This window comes from Equus caballus, chromosome 25 (genome assembly GCF_041296265.1).
Source record: "Equus caballus isolate H_3958 breed thoroughbred chromosome 25, TB-T2T, whole genome shotgun sequence".
NCBI lineage: Eukaryota > Metazoa > Chordata > Mammalia > Perissodactyla > Equidae > Equus > Equus caballus.
In genome coordinates, this window is record NC_091708.1 from 14077422 (window position 1) to 14095616 (window position 18195).

Consider the following 18195-nt stretch of genomic DNA (forward strand, 5'->3'; position numbering starts at 1 on the left):
CTGGCTCAGAGGCCACTCTCTTATACCACCTGCCCCGCCCTGGCCCCGCAGCAGCCTTTGACTGAATAGCTGCTTTTGATATCTAAGTGAATGGTGGATGGATGTTGTGGGGTACTTCCGCTTCCTGGAGCCATTGGATGTTGCTGGGAGGGGTCTCCACGTTTGGAGATTGGATGGATGAGGGCCCTACTGGCTGCCCTGCTTTGACTTCAGCCGTGGCCAAGGAGGGGGTGGCAGCCAGGTGGCGGCTGAGGGACAGTGGGAGTTGTGCCAGAAGCAGTGGCCAGTTGTATCCTCTGTAGGACAGGGTAAGTCCCAAAGAGCTGAGCCTGTAATTCTGCTGTAATGATAGTGCTCAAGAAGTGCCTTGAGTCGTGTACAGTGCCGTGCCACCAAGAATTCCAAATTTCAGTTCTTACTACAAAATTTAAGTGGTCACTTGGCCATTTTGCAGTTCATGCACGAGTTACCTTTTTTCCCTCTACATCTGAGAACTATCACGTAGAATATTTTGTAAAACAAGATGGCAAAGTGCTAATTAAAATGGACAACAGAATCAGTACCCCATTAGATGTGTCATATCGAGAGTTTATTTTTGTCCTTGCACTGAAAGAGTGATTGTAAGTCAGCTGTTCCTTTCGCTTCTTGACTGTGGCAGTGTTGTGGCTCCAAATTGTAGAGATTCCAGATAATGGTTCTGTTGCAGCTTGGTGGAAAATGCCAATTCAGATATTTCTGAGATCCTGAATAGCTCTGGACATGTACTGCAGCTTCTCGTGTCTGCTTTGGAATGCTGGAGTATCCATGGGCCCTCTCTCTGGCAATGCTGGACATTCTGAGGGTTGTCAGTACATTTAAACTTTTCAATCCCATTATGCAATCTTATTTGTAACTATAAACTTTTAAAAATGTGGTTAATAATATTCAACCTGTTTCTTAAAGCTTAAAAAGAACTTCAGTGAATTTGTTTTTATTTTTTAACAAGATTTGTGAGTTTAATTATCATGAACCATGTTTTGATAACCCTTTTTCACATTGTGCCAATGGAATGGAGTGTTTGATATTTCTTTATATGTCAAGGAGATGCTTCAAAATGTCAATTGCTTTAAACTTAAATTACCTCTCGAGAGACCAAGGTACATTTACCTCATTGTATATATAATGTTTAATATTTGTCAGAGCATTCTCCAGGTTTGCAGTTTTATTTCTATAAAGTATGAGTATTATGTTGTTAAATTACTCAAATGGTACTGTATTGTTTATATTTGTACCCCAAATAACATCATCTATACTTTCTATTTTCTGTATTTTATTGTATTTGTGCAAAATTCTTTTGGCTTTATCACTGTAATCTCTGTCCTTTCAGATCTGTACAGAAAATGTCCATATAAATTTTCTTTTAAGTTGAATGATTTTGAGAAACCTGTAAAGAGGAGAGAAAAACAAAAACTGCAGTTCCCCATAAGTTTTTTAAAATTGTATATTGTATTTGTAGTAAATTCTGAATGAACTGTAAATAGGAAGTAGAAGAGTGATACTAATGTCAAGTCCTAACACTACAGTAGGAAAATGGAAGCAATGCAAATAAATTACTTTTTTTCCCATGTGCTAGTGGCATCATTTAAAATAAAGCGCGTACGTTGGAGTAAATCCTGCTGTTAGGAAGTGCGGTGGCCGTAGGTACAGTCGGATCTTTAGATTGCTGCCCAGCACAAGTTACAGGATCGTCACGTGTTTGAGAAGTGCCGCCTGCCTAAAGGTGCGTCTGCGAGTGTGGTGGTTTCTTTCCACTTGCTCGCGGTGTTGATCTGTCGGGTCAGGATGGGACCCGTCTACCTGTGAACTACTTTACTTCTGGCTCAGCAGATGCACTAAGTTTATGTTAAAGTGGTGTTATTATTTTGATTTAAAGTTTTTCAGTGATTTTCAAAGGAAATTTCGAGTATTTTCGTGTTCTTTCCTAATTTAAGGATTTGTGAGAATAGGTACAATTTGTAGAATAGGCTTTTTTTTTTTTTAAGTAGATTTGAACAGTTGGTGTCCTGAGCGTGAGCACTTGGCTGATGAGAGCACTGAGGCAGTAGGCGTAGACAGAGGAGCTGTGGTCCGCAGACCCTGGACTGACTCTGAGAGGCTGTGCAGGTTGGACTGCGCTTGCCTTAAAGACTGGTCACTTCAATTCAAAGACTGGATGTAGGGATTTTTTTCTTTCTTCATCATAAAGAAGACATCAGCAGGATGTAGTAGAAAAAAGTGAAATTATTTTTAAAACGTTGCAGATTCAGAGAAACAGCGGACCCCAGCTTCTTCAGGTCTCTTCTGCCTTTGGTGTTTCTTAACTGGAAACAGGGATTTGGGAGACGTGGCCTCAGGGACAGATCTGGCAACCCTGTACTTTTTTTTTTTTTTTTTAAAGATTTTATTTTTTTTTCCTTTTTCTCCCCAAACCCCCCCCGGTACATAGTTGTATATTCTTCGTTGTGGGTCCTTCTAGTTGTGGCATGTGGGACACTGCCTCAGCGTGGTCTGATGAGCAGTGCCATGTCCGCGTCCAGGATTCGAACCAACGAAACACTGGGCCGCCTGCAGCGGAACGTGCGAACTTAACCACTCGGCCACGGGGCCAGCCCCAACCCTGTACTTTTTTAAAGAACAGTGGGACTCTTCTGGAAAGCGAGTAGAAAAACTTGATGTTACAGAAGCTAGGGCTCGGTCCTGTGGGGGTCAGCCCGTGATTTTTAAGAATTAGGAAAGATACAGTTAAATAATATTAAATCATCATGGAAATAAAGGATTCTTTGTGTGAGTTAAAGAGAAATGGGAAAGGGAAGAAAGTGAAGATAACTATTTTCTGTTATGAAAGAGTGGAACTATAAAAAGGGCGATTGGCAACTTAAGTGTTTCAAAGAGGGGAAGGGGACAGAGGCAGCTGGGGGAGGGCGAGAAGAGCAGGAGCTGTGAGCAAGTGTCGGCATGGCCCAGGAGTAAGATGCGCACGCGCTGCGCCTTGCAGCACAGAACACTCAGGCTCTGAAGGTTGTAATAGATGGTGTGCAGGGAGCTTGGGTTCCATGTTTAAAGGGAGGAGTGGATTGATAGGCTACAGGAATGTTAGACATTTTGAAAGGAAAAACAATGTGGGACGGGTAGGTAAAATTAGAACTGCCGCTTGGCGCTCCTGGTACCTTTAAGAGGAATCAGGTGGTCATTGGATTCACAGGCTGGAGTGATGTGGGCACTCCATGAGTGATGGATGAAATGCACTTTTGGGATTTAATTCCAGATGCGAGAGGTGATTGGCTAATACCTAGCGTTTGAGTTTTGTCCAACTACTTTCATATGCATGATCTCACCTGATTTTTGCAACTAGGACAGATAGAGACCAACTGAAGGTGTCCTAAGGAGGGTACACAGGACTGAGAGGAGCCTGGCAATCTTGTCCTCTGGATGTGGATTTGCTAGACGGGTGAGGCCAGAGAGGGCAAGTATTGGGAGGCTCAGGAATAGCTTCCTCTCCCTCGCTGGCCTTTCCACCTTGGGAGCTTCTCTCACTCAGAAGGTAGAGCTCAGCATGTCCCCTGGGAGCTCTGATTTGGGAGGCCAGTGGCAGCTGGCCAAGCCCCAGAGCCAGCCTTGGTATTCATTTCAGTCTCAAGGATAGTGAGGCCTTCTCATAGCAAAGAAAAAAAAGCCCATGAAGCTGAACACACTCAGGATTCTCAATATGCAACATCTACCCAGATCTGCAACAGGCTAGAGCAATTATAAGCAGTGTAAGTCGAATACACTCTGGATGACCTTTAGGCTCACTTCTCTTGTTCCTGAGTAGGGGAGACACAGGAAGGGCACATGGGGACAGCCATTGCAGATTTTCCTATGCCAGGCTCAGATCTGTCCTTCCTTTTCCAACTGTTGGTCTCACAAGAGTGTAGGGAAGGTGACTCCTGCTGCCCTGAGCTCCTGTAGCCAACTCAGAAGGGGTGGGCATCCTGGGGCTGCAACTCAGGTTTGGGGCCTGCAAATTCTGGAGGAAGTTGCCACTCTCCCCACTAGGCCCCAGAATCTCTGATATTCTCACATCCAATCTTAACGCCTGCTTGGGATAACCATCTTCAGATCTCTGAGTCAAGACCACCAAGGACTCGGTGCTCAAGAGCGATTCCCATACTTTCAGGAAGCTCCAGAGACTGCTGGTTGGGAGCATTACAGGATTTGGACACAACTAGCTTTCAAAATGAAGGCAGAAAATAAAAGAAGATGGCAAAATAAAAAGATAAAAAGACTAAGACGATTTGTTGCCTGTGGATCTGCCTTACAAGAAATATTACAAAAAATCCTTCGGAATGGAAATAAATGACACCAGATAGTAACTCGAATCCATAGGATGAAATGAAGAGTACTGGAAATGGTCTGTATGTGAGTAAATAGAAAAGACTGTATGAATGCATTGCTGCCATAGCAAATTACTACAAACGTACCGGCTTAAAACAGCACCCCCTATGATCTGACACTTCCATAGTTCAGAAGTCTAAGTATAGTGTGGCCCGGTTGGTTCTCTGCTCCACATTTTAGAAGATCAAAACCAAGGTTTTGGCTGGGCTGCATTCTTCTCTAGAGGCTCAAGATGAATTGACTTTCAAGCTCATTCAGGTTGTTGGCAGAATCCAGTCCCTGTGGTTGTAGGACTGAGGTCTCCATTTCCTTGCTGACTGTCAGCCAGGGGCTGCTCTCAGCTGCTAGAGGCCGCCCACCTTGCTTGGCTGTTGGCCCTCTTCCCGCATCTTCAAAGGCGGCGGCAGCAGTTTGAGTCCTCGTACTGCATCCCTCTGGTCTCCCCATCTGCTGCATCTCCTCTGCTTCTCTCTTCCGCCACATCTCTCTCTGATGGACTCTTCTGCTTGCTTCTTCCACTTTTCAGGGCTCATGTGATTGCATTGGGCCTGTCTGGATAATCGAGGATAATCTCCCTATTGAGCAACCTTAATGTCATTTGCAAACTTCTTTGATGGCAGTACCTTGATTGAATAACCAGAGGAGGAGGGTCTTAGAGAGACGTTTGCCTACCACAGTAAATAGATTTTTACTCTTCTTTAACTGGCATATTATTATATAAAGCAATAATAATAACACTATATTGTTGGGTTTATAACAGATGCAATGTATATTACAATAGTAGCACAAAGGAGGGATTAGGAAATGGAGCTATATTGGAACAAACTTTCTATATTTTGTTGGAATTATTGGAATTACTTCAGTATTAATCTGAAGAAGATGGTGATAAATTGAAATGCATGTTTTTGTAGTCCCTAGAACAACCGCTAAACACTCAAAAAATACAGTTAAAAAACAACAGAAATTAAAGTGGTACTCTAAAAAATGTTTAACGCAAAAGAAGGCAGCAAGTGAGGGAAAGAGAAGCAAAAAGATGAGACATTTGGAAAACATATAGCAAAACGGCAGCAATAAATCTAACCGTACCAGTAATTTCATTAAGTGTGATTGGACTAAATACTCAAAAAGTAGAAATTGTCAGAAGGGATAAAAAAGCAAAGCTCAACTATATGGTGCCTACAAGAGACACTTTAGATTCAAAGATACAAATTGAAAGTAAAAGTATGGAAAAATATATACCATGTCAATAGTAATCATAAGAGAGCTGGAATGACTATATTAATATCAGACAAAGTGGGCTTTGAGACAAGAAATAGTACTAGAAATAGCACACATTTCAAATAACAAAAGGGTCAATATATCAGGGAGATATAACAAGTATTGTTATCGTGCAATTATTAATTGTACCTAATAGAACCCCAAAACACATGAAGAAAAAAGTGACAGATTTGGAAGGAGAAATAGACAATTCAATGATAATATTTGGAGATTTCAATATTTCTCAATAATTGAGGGAACACCTTGACAAGAAATATATAAAAGAGAACACTCTCAGCCAACTTGTCCTGACATTTGTCGAACAGCATTCACCAACAGCAGAACACACATTCTTTTCAAGGCCACTTGGAACATTCTCCAGGGAAGACCATGTTCTGTGCCATAAACAAGTCTCGATGAATATAAAAGGATTGAAATCATGGAAAGTATCTTCTCCAACCATGATGAAATTAACAGTCACCAACAGAAAGCAACTTTGCAAATCCCCAAATATTTGGAAATTAAATAACATTTCTAAATAACCCATGTATTAAAGAAATCACAAGGGAATATAGAAAATAATTTTAACCAAATGAAAATGAAAACATATCAAAATTTATGATATGCTGCTAAAGCAGTGCTGAGAGGGAAATTTATAGTTTTAAATACCCTATTTAAAAAGGTATTTAAATCCCATCAAGATAGATGCAAAAATCCTCAACACAATATTAGCAAACTGAATCCAGCAACAAACAAAAAGGCTCATATACCAGGAGCAAATGGTATATAAGCTGCAAGCTTGATTCAACATCCCAAAATCAATGTTTTACACCATATTAATAAAAAGGGATAAAACCCATATGATCAACTAAATAGACACAGGAAAAGCGTTTGACAGAATTCAACATCTGTTCATGATAAAAACTCAACAAACTAGGAGTAGAAGGCAACTTTCTCAACCTAATGAAGGATTTTCCAATCTATGATAAACCCACAGCTGACGTACTTAATGATGGAGGAGTGCTTTTCTCCTGGAATCAGGAACAAGTCAAGAATATCCCCTCTCATCACTCTATTCAACATTGCAGTGGAGATTCTATCCAGCTCTGCTTTCCCTCCCCCTAAAAAAGATTAAAGGCATTCAAATTGGAAAAAAAAAAAGTAAGACCACCTTTATTCACAAATGACATGATCCTGTAAGATCCTAAGGAATCCACCAAAAGAGCTACTACCGAATTTAGCAAGCTTTTAGTTTTCAAGTTCAATATCCAAAAAGACTGAAATTTTCTATATTAGCAATGAACAATCCTCCAAATTTAAAAAATTTCCACTCACAATAGCATCAAGAAGAATACAAGAATACATTTATTTCACTGAAAATACAAAAATTGCTGAAAGAAATTAAAGATGTAAGCAAATGGAGAAATATTCCATGTTTGTGGATTAGAGGATTCAGTACTGTTGTAATGGCCATTCTCCCCAAACTGTTCTGTATACTCAACTCAATCTCTATCAGTATTCCAACAGGATTTTTTGTTTAGGAATTGATACACTGATCCTAAAATTTATATGGAAATGCAAAATATCTAAAATAGCCAGAATTAATTTTGTAAAAAACAAAATTGGAGGAACTACCTTACCCACTTTTGAAACTTACTATAAACCTGCAATAATCAAAACAATGTTTATTGGCATAAGATAAGCAATATAGAGCAATGGAACAGTACTGAGAGTCCAGAAATAAACCCTTCCATATGTGACCAACTGATTTTTGACATATGTGCCCAGACCATTCAATGGGAGAAAGGACAGTCTTTTCAATAAATAGTACTGAGACAATTGGATAGCCATATTAAAAAAGACAGGAAGGACGGGAGAAAGAAGGTTATTTAGACCCTTACTTCATCATAGACCTAAAGGTAAAAGTGACGGCTATACAACTTTTAGAAGAAAATGGGAGGAAATCTTCCTGACCTCGGGATAGACAAAGACTTCGATATGACACCCAAAGCAAAATTCATTTAAGAAAAAACAATTTGATAAATTAGACTTCATCAAAATTGAAATATTTGGGGCTTGAAAAATCACTGTTCAGAGAATGAAAAGGTGAGCCACAGATGGAAAGCATTTACAAATCATCTCTCTGATAAAGCACTCAGAATACATAAAGAATTCATAGCTCAGTCAGAAGACAAATGATCCCATTAAAAAATGGTCAAAAGGTTTGATAGGCATTTTCCCAAGAAGATATGTGAATGACTAATAAAGACAATTTCTTAAAGATTTGATGAAATTAAAACCACAATGAAAAACCACTCTGCACGCACTAGAATGGCTATAAAAAACCAACCAAACAAAAAAAACCAGACAATACCAAGAGTTGTTGAGGATGAGAAAAACTAGAAACTTCATACATTGCTGGAGTGGAAAATGGTACAATCCCTTTGGAAAACAGATGGGCAGTTTCTTAAAAAGTTTAATATTAACCTATGATGTGACCCAGTAATTCCATCTTTAGGTGTCTGCACACAGTTGGGTTGCCAGACAAAATACAGGACATCCAGTTAAATTTGGATTTCAGATAAACAATTTTTCAATATATATATGTCTCATGAAATATTTGAGACATACTAAAAAATTGTTGTTTATCTGAAATTCAAATTTAACTGGGCATCATGTATTTACTTGCTAAATCTGGCAACCCTAATCCAAGAAAAATGAAAACATCCACACAAAGAATGCTTGGTGAATGTTCATAGCAGCATTGTTCATCATAGACTCAAATTGAAGCAATCGAAATGTCCACCAGCTGGTGAGTTCATTTTTTAAAAAGTGTTACATCTATTCAATGGTTTACTATTCAGCAATAAAAAGGAATGGACCACTGGTACATCTTGCAACATGGAGGAACCTCAGAACCATCATGCTAAGTGAAGTAGGTGGGATGCAAAGACTGCCAATGGGTGTGAGGCAACTTTTGGGGGTGATGGAAATGTTTTAAAACTGGATTTTGGAGATGGATGCACAACTCTATAAGTTTACTAAAAATCATTCATTGGAGCCAGCCCTGATGGCCTAGTGGTTAAAGTTCAGTGCTTTCACCACTTCAGCCCAGGTTTGTTCCCCAGTCATGGAACCACACCATCTGTCTGTCAGTAGCCATGCTGTGGTGGTGGCTCACACAGAAGAACTAGAAGGACCTACAACTAGAATATACAACCATGCACTGGGGCTTTGGGGAGGAAAAATAAAAAAGAGGAAGATGGGCAACAGATGTTGGCTCAGGGCAAATCTTTCCCTGACAAAAAAAATCGTTAATTGTACGCATATAATGGGTGAATTATATAGTGTGTAAATTGTACCTCCATAAATCTGTTGAAGAAATAAAATCTCCCTCTGCCACTCTTCCCACCCAGCATGCTGTTGAAGCACCCTCGTGTTCCCTGACACACCCTCCTTCTCGCCTCTCTGCTCAGGCTCTGCCGGAGCTGCACCTTCCCCTCCTCTGCCCTGCGAACGTGAACCGCCCCCAGGGCCCAGCTCAAATGTCCTTGCCTGCACCCTTCACGGTCCTGCCTGTTGGCAGATCACTGGTCCTCTGCAGTATTTCCAAATCACCTGCTCAACCTCTAACCGCACTTCATTCCCACCTGAACCCCCTCACGGGGTTTTAGGGCTCTCCCTCTTCAGCTTGAAGGAAGCAGATGGCTTTCGCACCTTTCCCTTTCCGAACACCTAACGTAAGAACTAACAAAATAGGTTCTGTGATTATGGGGAGGCTAACTCCGCTGGACCCTTGGGCTCTCAGGGAGCACAGTGTGTTTGGGGTGCCCTGTCAGAAGCACAAGACACTTCTTGGGGGAGTCTTCTCTCTGTAGCTTCCCGCCACGCTCCGTTTATGAAGCTGCGTCGTATAGTACGTGTGCTTCCCCCTGAGCCCCTGTATCAATGTTGTGTCCTCGATTGGTGCCGTGACCTGTCCGTGCAGCGAGATATGGCACCCCGAGAACAAGGGTCATGTCTCATTCATTTCTGTGAACCTGTTGCCTAGCCCAGGTTTCACTCAGTGCAGTCCCCGAGAAGAGTTTGTGGAATGAATGAATGTCCGGTTAAAGGAATCCTAAAAGCACAAACTCATCTGAGAGAGTGCAGCCGTACTGCTGGATGTTTACTTTCTAGAAGCAAAGTCCTTCACCCTGGGCTCCCCAGATGGAGGCCGGCAAGCTTTTCACAAAGGTGGTCCAGCCCCAGCTTCCCCTCGTCTCGGAGAAGACCTTTTTGTGTGCTTGCTCACCACCCCACCAATCTCTAGCTTCCCTCTTGCTATTCCATCTACTTATTCCATCAGCTACTTCCATCTCCTTCTACTAGTTTGTATTTTTCTCCTACTAGATGTTGTTTTTCCTAAACAATGGGCTCTCCTTGGAACCCAGCACCTTTTAGTGAGATGGAAGTTTGGGGCTTTTTGATTTAAATTATTGGAAGTCAAAGAATATTTTTATATTCTCAATATTTATTGAGGATTGACTATATAACAAATCCTATACATGTTGTTCACCTCTTCCCATTTCTTTTCTTGTACTGTCCTTCCAAATGAAAAAGCTACCAGAATTCTTATTTACAGCATTCCAGACTCAGCCCAGCTTATGAGTTTAGTGAACCAGATGATTTTAGAAATCTTTCCAGCTCTAATATTTTGGGATTTGAATATGGGGTTTACTTTATGCTTCTTTTTTAAACCAATAAATGAATGAAATCTGCTTTGATCTTACTGGGATGTTAATATTTTCAACCTTTCCTTTAAAAAAGAACGAGAGTTTGGTTCATTAGATTCCAGGGCCTGGGTTTTAAGGAATGTGTCCTCAGCGTGGACAGTGTGATGTGGAAATCCAGTGCTTGCTGAACACAGGTTGGGTTTAGCAGGATGGCCCACCAGGTAGAGTGCGTTTCCTGTTGGACCCTTTGATGCCGTAGCTGTGTCTGAGTCATTCTCAGAGCCACTCTGTGGCTCTGTGACTCTGGGTGTAAGGGCACTTGCACAGTTTTTGATGTGTGGTAGGCACCCAGTAAGTGTTTGTTGAATGCCTGCATGCCAAGTCCATGTGGTCTAACTTCTCCCAGAAATGCAGACATTCATTCTGTAATTTCCAGGATAGAGGGTCACACTGCATCTCTCTTTACCCATTTTCGGTGACCAGGGGTGCATCCACTATTTCACAGGACAACCTAAGTTATTTTTGGAAAGTAATACTTACTAAAGGGTCTTTCTAGTACCCTATCACTCCTCTTCATTGGGCCCACACACCAAGCCTTTGCCCCAGTACAGCCGCGTCAGAAACTTGAGACCACGTCCCTTGGGTCAGCTCTATGCTTGGGGACAAAGCATCTCTCAGACTACTGCCCGTGCTTTCCTGAGCACCCCTCTGTGTGAGCCTGATTCCTTACTTAACTCGCTAGGGATCCATGCGCCCTGGAGAAGAGAAACCGGATTTCAGGTCTGTGCAGGTCTCAAAAGGAAATGTTATTTATGAAATTAAACGAAAAGCCTTCCCAACTCAGCCTGTTCTCCAAGAAGTCTTCAATAGATGGCAGTGTTGGTCTTTCATTGGTTTTCGGTCTGTGGGTTTTTGTCGTTGTTTCTGTTTTTATGATTTAGAACAGCTGAGGTCCCGGTCTAGCTTTAGATTGTGGGTTCCACAAAAAGTAGTTCTTTTTACTCAATCAGTCTGTTCTGTTCAGGGCCTCACCAAAAACCCTAAGTCCCCTAGGCGGGCTAATAATTAGGTAAATCGTCAAACTAATATTCTATTTAAAATGTTTTCATTACAAAAGTTGTACATGCTTATAAAAATTCAAAAGATACAGAAGTGTAGGAAGTAAAAGTGAATGAAAGTTTTCCTATGCATGTAAATTACATAGACAACATTACATATATAAATATCGTTCTGCAACTTACGTTTGCTTCTACGTAGTGTGCGTTCCTCCACGTCAATACAAAACATCTTCATTCTTCCCGCTTTCAGAGTTTATCACATTTACGTTCTGTTCCAGAACTACAGTCAAGTCTTTTAGGCTTGAACTCCTGAGTACTTAAACGCAATAAAAATAGCACTTATCATACTGTGGTTCTGTAAATATTAATCACTGCAGAACAGAATGTGTTCAGATCTTTAGAGGAAGAAAGCCAGTCCCGTGGATGGAACCCCTACCACACCACCGCCAAGGTTCAAAGCTGTCTTTTCACGTCATTTTTATTTTCCTCGGCTTTCACTGCTTTTTATTAGTTTGTTTTAGTCTCATGTTTCTTCAAATCTCATTCTTAGATTCCTTTTGCTTTGCTCAAGCACCTCCTTGGGTAATTTGTAAATCGAAGCGCATCTGTCATATGCTTTCCCTGCATAGCTGAAAATCTCTTCTCCCCTCTCATGGCTGGTTTGGCCTGGAGTGTCATTTAGGCTCAAATTCATATCCCACTGGAATTTTAAAGGCATGGTTTACAAGTATTTGTAATATGAAGTTTGATGTTAGTCAGATTCTCATTGCTTTGTAGCTGACCTATTTTCTTCTTTCTGCAAGCTTTTAAGCCTTTATCGTTTTTCCTGGGGATCTAAATTTCCACAGCTGTCTAGGTCTGGATCTTGTTTTTATTTATCCTGCTTAGTACCCAGTGGGCTCGTTTAATCTGAAGATTTGTGTTTTCTCCAGCTCAGAAAAATTTTGTTATGTCTGATTTTCCTCCCTCTTTTTTTTTGCTCTTTCTTTCTCAATCTCCTATTGAATGAATGGATGGTGACCTCCTGGGTCTTTCCTCTGTCTCTGGACTTTTCTTGCATTTTTCGCTGCTTTGTGTTTTTCCCACGTTCTAGGAGATTTCACTGAATTCTGATAACCAGTCTGGTTTTTGGTCTCGGCTATTCTATGATTTGTTCTGTTTGCTGGATTTTTAAATTTTGACAATCATTTTAAATTTCCAGAAGTTATTTCCTGTTCTCTGATGGCTCCTTTTTAATGGCTGCCAGCTCTTGATTTAGAAATTTAATATGCTCTCAAATCCCTCTTTCACAAATGAAGGACTGGACAATCTGTCTAGAAGGCCGGTGAGCCCCATTTCCCCGCGAGGCCTCTCCCTTGAATGGAGGGCTGGCTACAGGCCCCTATGAGTGGTTGGGCCATGTTGTCAGCAGGCTTGCTCCAGACTGCAGCCTGCAGGGCCACGTGTGCCACTGTAAGGAGAGGTTAAATAATGGACTGCAGCACATTGCTAGGTTTTCCTCTTGGCAGAGCACTGACCCTCCCCTTGCCATATATGTGTGTTGGGATGTCTAGAATGATTTTAAGCTCTATTCTACTTCTTGATTGAGTTTCAACACTCATGTTAGGAGCCCTTCCTGGATAGATCACTCACGTTTTTTTGAGAATAATATACGGGTCCTGGGGCAATTGGCTCCTTACGGGTTGAGGGTATGTTGAGGAGTAGGGGGAGGAAGAGAGGTGGAAGCCCCAACAGACCCAGCCACTTGCATGCAGTGCTTTGCTCAGTTATTTAGATGAGTGCCCTGTGGCCTACTCTTGCTGTCTGTGTCTTGGCTCTGAGTTTGGCGTTTTTCTGGAGCTGCCTCGAGAGGGGACGTTCTGGGTCCTGGTGTTGGGGCTGGTCTTTACCGCTGGTCTTTCTCAGTCAATCCAATCCCATCTACTTTCTAGCTTCCCGTATTTTCTCAGACTTTCTGATCTGCTGGCATCCTCTCTTGTTTTCTAGCACCGATGTGATTTAATTCTTTTAAGAATACCTTATCTTTTATTCTAATGGGTCCGTGGTCTAGTGGAGAGGTGGATGTATGTGCTCAATTTGTGACTTCCAATATAGTATATTTTTCAAACTTAAAATTTTTTCTTGGTTCATGTGGTTGAAAAGGGATAAGACAGATCTATAAAGTGAAAATGTGCCTTTCATCCTGCCTAAGACAAAGACTACTAGCCCCTTATATCTATTCTTACTATTCTTTCTTTAGAAACAAAGCCCCAAACTTTGGCTGGGCTCATGACTGCTCGACAGAGGAGGGCACTTCCTAGGTGTGGCCAAGTGACAGTTCCGGCCAATGGTCGGTGAGCAGAAGCAGCATTCTCAACATCCGCCCAGCTCCTCAAGGGCAAGGATGTGCCTTCTGCTCCTGGATTTCCCCTTTCCTATTGGCTGGATGTGGATGCTGTGGGGAATCATCCTTGTCTGTGCAGAGGAGGACCACACTGTAGGGGTGGCGAGCAACAAAACGGAGGGAGCCTGGGTCCCTGGCACTCGGTTGCCATTATACCAGCCCTAGTATATGTGTGAGACAGAAATGAAAGGCTATCTTGTTCAAGCCTTGTATTTTGAGGTCACTTCTTACAGTAGCCTATCTCTCACTGATGCAATCTCTGGGCTACTCAGTTCTCCTCCCTGGAGGCATCCAATGGGAACACATTGCTGGATCCTTCCAAGGATATTTCATGCATAGATGAACAAATACATACATGCATGCATGAATGCGTGTGTATATATATACACAGTGATGCATGCATGTATATATATGCATGCAAGAATACATGCACATACATACATACAGATGCATGAATGCATGCATGTATATGTGCATGCATACACATACACCCAGATGCATGAATGCATTGTGTATACATACATGCATGAGTGCATGCATATACATACACATGTGGCTGCATGCATAAACACACATGGGTGTATGCATGCATGTGCATACACATATGCATGCATGCATGTGTATAGCCCCCTCTCCATTTCTACGTAAATGGTGCTGTGCCAGACAACTATTCTTTAAAGAAGAGGCCAAGCTCTGTTTAGAGCAGGAGGGTTGTTGGTGGCAGCCCTCAGCTCAGCTTCTCCTCTTCCCTGCTGACAAATTGAGCTCTGCCTCAAACGTCCACACTGCCGCCTAATGAGACCAAAACTCAACCCACTCCACTCTGAGACAGTTGCTTACTCAAGCCTGTCCCTCAGAGGACTCATTACTCCTGCCCCCTGAAGAAAGAGGTAGGATAGTAACTCGACTTTTGGTGGTGAGCACTTTGTAGTGTATACAGATATCAAACTATAATGTTGTACACCTGAAACTTATATAATGATATACACCAATATTACACCAATAAAGAAATTTATTGAAGTGTTACAGCCACAGAGAATAATCTCCTTGTGAGGCGTTCCAGTAAAGTCATCTTTTTCTCCCCCTATATCTTTCTGGGGTCTTCGTGTGACAGGAGCTGGTGCTCCAGGTGGATGCCCAGTGGCCCACACGTGTTCCATGTCCGGTGCTAACTGTGGGAGCCCTGAACGTGGATGTCTCAACTGAAGAATGAAGCTGATTGTTGAAGGCCCCCTCAAATGGTCTCTTTTCTGTCTGCCCGTCTTCCCCTGCCCCACGTCCCAGTGTTGGGTCCCAGTGCCCTGAACTGATCATGTGAGACAAAGTACTGGAGATTGGACAGCGTCTCCTCTGAACTTTCTATCCTTTCTAAAAAGAAGGGAGAAGCCACGAATCCATCTACGGTGGGGGAAGGGAAAAGGTTTCTGCGTGTGGGCGGGTGGAGGGGATCCATCTCAGAGCAGAGGGATGATCCCGGGGGCTGCTGCCCGTGCAGCCGTGGCAGCCACAGTATTGTCAAATCTGTGTCTTCTCAATTTTCTTTCCTCCTTCTGCCCATCTGACTCCTGCCTGGCTCAAAACCCGTATCCTCCCCTCCAGGTATCCCCTGTCTCCAAACTGGCAGTGTCTGTCTGTCTTTCTCCCTCTCACACACAGACAGACAGACACACACACACACACACACACACACACACACACACACACACACACACACAGGCTGTTTCTAGAGCCTGTCACAAGGGTGCTTAGTAACTTAGGAGCTTCTTGTGGAACCAATATCCTTTTGAAAATGTTATTTTATTTTTTGAATAGGTAATGCACTTCAAGAATCCGCAAATGGTACCGCCCCTCTGGAAAACAGTATGAAGTTTCCTCAAAAACTGAAAAATAGAACTATCATATGATCCAGCAATCCCACTTCTGGCAGTAAGGAGGTGAAATCAGGATCTCGAAGAGATGTCTGCATTTGTGTGTTGACAGCAGCAACAGGCAAGACATGGAAACAACCCAAGTGTCCCTCACTGGATGAATGGAGAAAGATGTGGTATGTTTATATACAACGGGACATTAGAGAAAGAAGGAAATCTGGCCGCTTGTGACAACTTGGAGGAAGCTTAAGGACATCATGCTAAGTGAAATAAGTGAGACAGAGAAAGACAAATTCTGTATGATATATATTTCATATGTCTATCAGGTGTATGTGGAATCTAAAAAAGCTGAACTCACAGAAACAGAGAGCAGAATGGTGGTTCCTGGGTGCTGGGGCGGGGGCGAGGAATGGGGAGATGTTGGTGAAAGGGGACAAACTTCCTGTTATAAGATTAACAAGTTCTGGGGATCTAAGGTACAGCATGGTGATTATAGCTAATAATCCTGTATTATACACTTGAAAGCTGCTAAGAGAGTAGATCTTAAATGTTCTCACCACAAAAAAGAAATGGTAACTGCGTGATAGGAGAGAGGGGTTAGCGAATGCCATGGTGGTGATTATTTTGCAATAAATATCAAATCAACACATTGTACACCTTAAACTTACACAATAAATATGTCAACTATATCTCAGTAAAAATGAAAAAAAAAAAACAGAAGAATCCAAAAACCAAAGTTTCTTTCCCTGAGAAGCTTGACTCTCCCCCTTGTTCCGTTCCCCGTCCCTCCGCTCCCGTTGCGAACCGTGTTGATTAGTGTATCCTTCCGGAGTTTCTTTATGTAAACGTGAGCATGTATTCTTGTTCCTCCCTCCTTTCTTCCACAAAAGCTGTCTAATGTTCTGCTTTTATTCTTTTCCATTATTGATGTGGATTAAGGCTGCCCCAGCTAGAGAAGCCCAAGGTGACCTGGCCTACATGCCAAACTATATGACCCAGTGGATTTTTTTTATGGTATGAATTAGGACCGCCCCAGGGAGAGAAGCCCAGGGCATCCTCACCTACATGCCGATCTATATGGCCAGATTCGTATCTAAAGTTATATGACCGCCCAATAACCAGGCCCCATCTGCACTGAAATCATTCAATGACTTTTTACATCATCTTTTCTTTTTCCAGTAAAAATAAGTCACGTACCCATGCCTTATAAAATTAGCCCTAACCCTCAACTCAGGGCAGCAGCAGGAGCTCTGACTGCCCACAGGTCCTGTCCCCATGCAGCAGCAGCAACAGCTCTTCACTGCCCATGGGTCCTGTCCCCATGCTATTCCACACTATTCTCTAAATAAAAGAGCACCACTGCCAGACCTTGAGAGTCCAAGAAATCTTTCTTTCAACTCCTTGGCTCACCGACCCCGCATCATTTCGACCTGGAGGTTTTTAACTTAATAAATTAAAAATTTGTATACATTTTCATTTTCACAATAAAGCATTTATAGCTGTAATCCCATGCTTGCTACAGTAATTTATTTTTTTAAAAAAGAACAATGTATCCATTGTTACCCCTTCCTGAGGTGTCAGGGGAGAAACTGTCCTGGTGACAGGTGTGGGGACCTGGAATTGGCCACCCCAAGATATGTCTCTTTGGTATCAGGACTATTTGAGGTTGATTGCTTTTGATAAACTGGGACAGGGAAGGAGGCTCTGAGGAATGGAACTTGCCCTTTGTTAGGACATATTTACATTTGTAAGGTAAATCTCTATCTGTAAAATGTGCCTCCCTCTCTGTACCAGGAAGAAAAAAGGAGATGACGTTCTCTCTAAAAACTCTTAATCAATACCAAAGGCAATGACTTAAAATCTGCATTTTATTGTGCTAGTCTGGTAACCTCCTGTAACTGACTTCCCTCCCCCTCCCAACTTTGGCATTTCTTTAAGGATTAAGCATCTTTCTTTAGGCTGGGAACCCATTGCAGCGCTCATCTGTGACCGCCCCCCACCCCAGCCCGAGGCAACACACCTGCCACCCCGCGGCGTTCACTGGGACAGCAGACCTATCTGTCGTTTCCATCCAGTTCTGTGCTGACAGAGCAGCCTCGTGACTATTGTAAAAGGGACGTTTCAATCACATGTGAAACACCCCGTTTGGGGGCTATATAACCACTCTGTGCACCCCACTTCTTCGGTGCCCTTTCTTCCTTCGGGAAGAAAGGCCCCGGGCCATGGTTCCTCATAAAGCTTTGTTTAATTTTCTCTTGCTATTCTGTGTCATGTGAATTTAATTCGTTCTCCAGCCAGACGAACCCCCATTTGGGAAGAGGAAATGTCCACCTCCCCTACACAGGAGAATCCTTAACCACACAGACAGGTGGGCTTTGGAGGCTCCGGGCCCCCAGGGGTGAAGGGCTTTCTTATGAGGGCTCTGCCTGCTGGGAGCGGAGCGGCCTCATGTCTGGGGATGCACGTCTGGGACAGGCACGACTTGAAGGACCGTCCCCAGCCCTGAGCGGCTTTAGGTTGTG

The 18195-nt window shown here is 42.5% G+C and overlaps 1 protein-coding gene across 2 annotated transcripts in view; it reads left to right on the top strand.

Annotated features, from left to right (window-relative positions):
• Positions 1 to 17932, top strand: part of TGFBR1 (transforming growth factor beta receptor 1) — a 67233-nt gene extending 49301 nt beyond the window's left edge. For both annotated transcript variants that reach the window (XM_023629742.2, XM_023629743.2), the window contains exon 10: positions 15618 to 17932. In XM_023629742.2, coding sequence (XP_023485510.1) covers positions 15618 to 15621 — 4 coding nt within the window. In that variant the 3' untranslated portion in view covers positions 15622 to 17932. The remainder of the gene's footprint in view (positions 1 to 15617) is intronic.
• Positions 17933 to 18195: the final 263 nt, after the last annotated feature.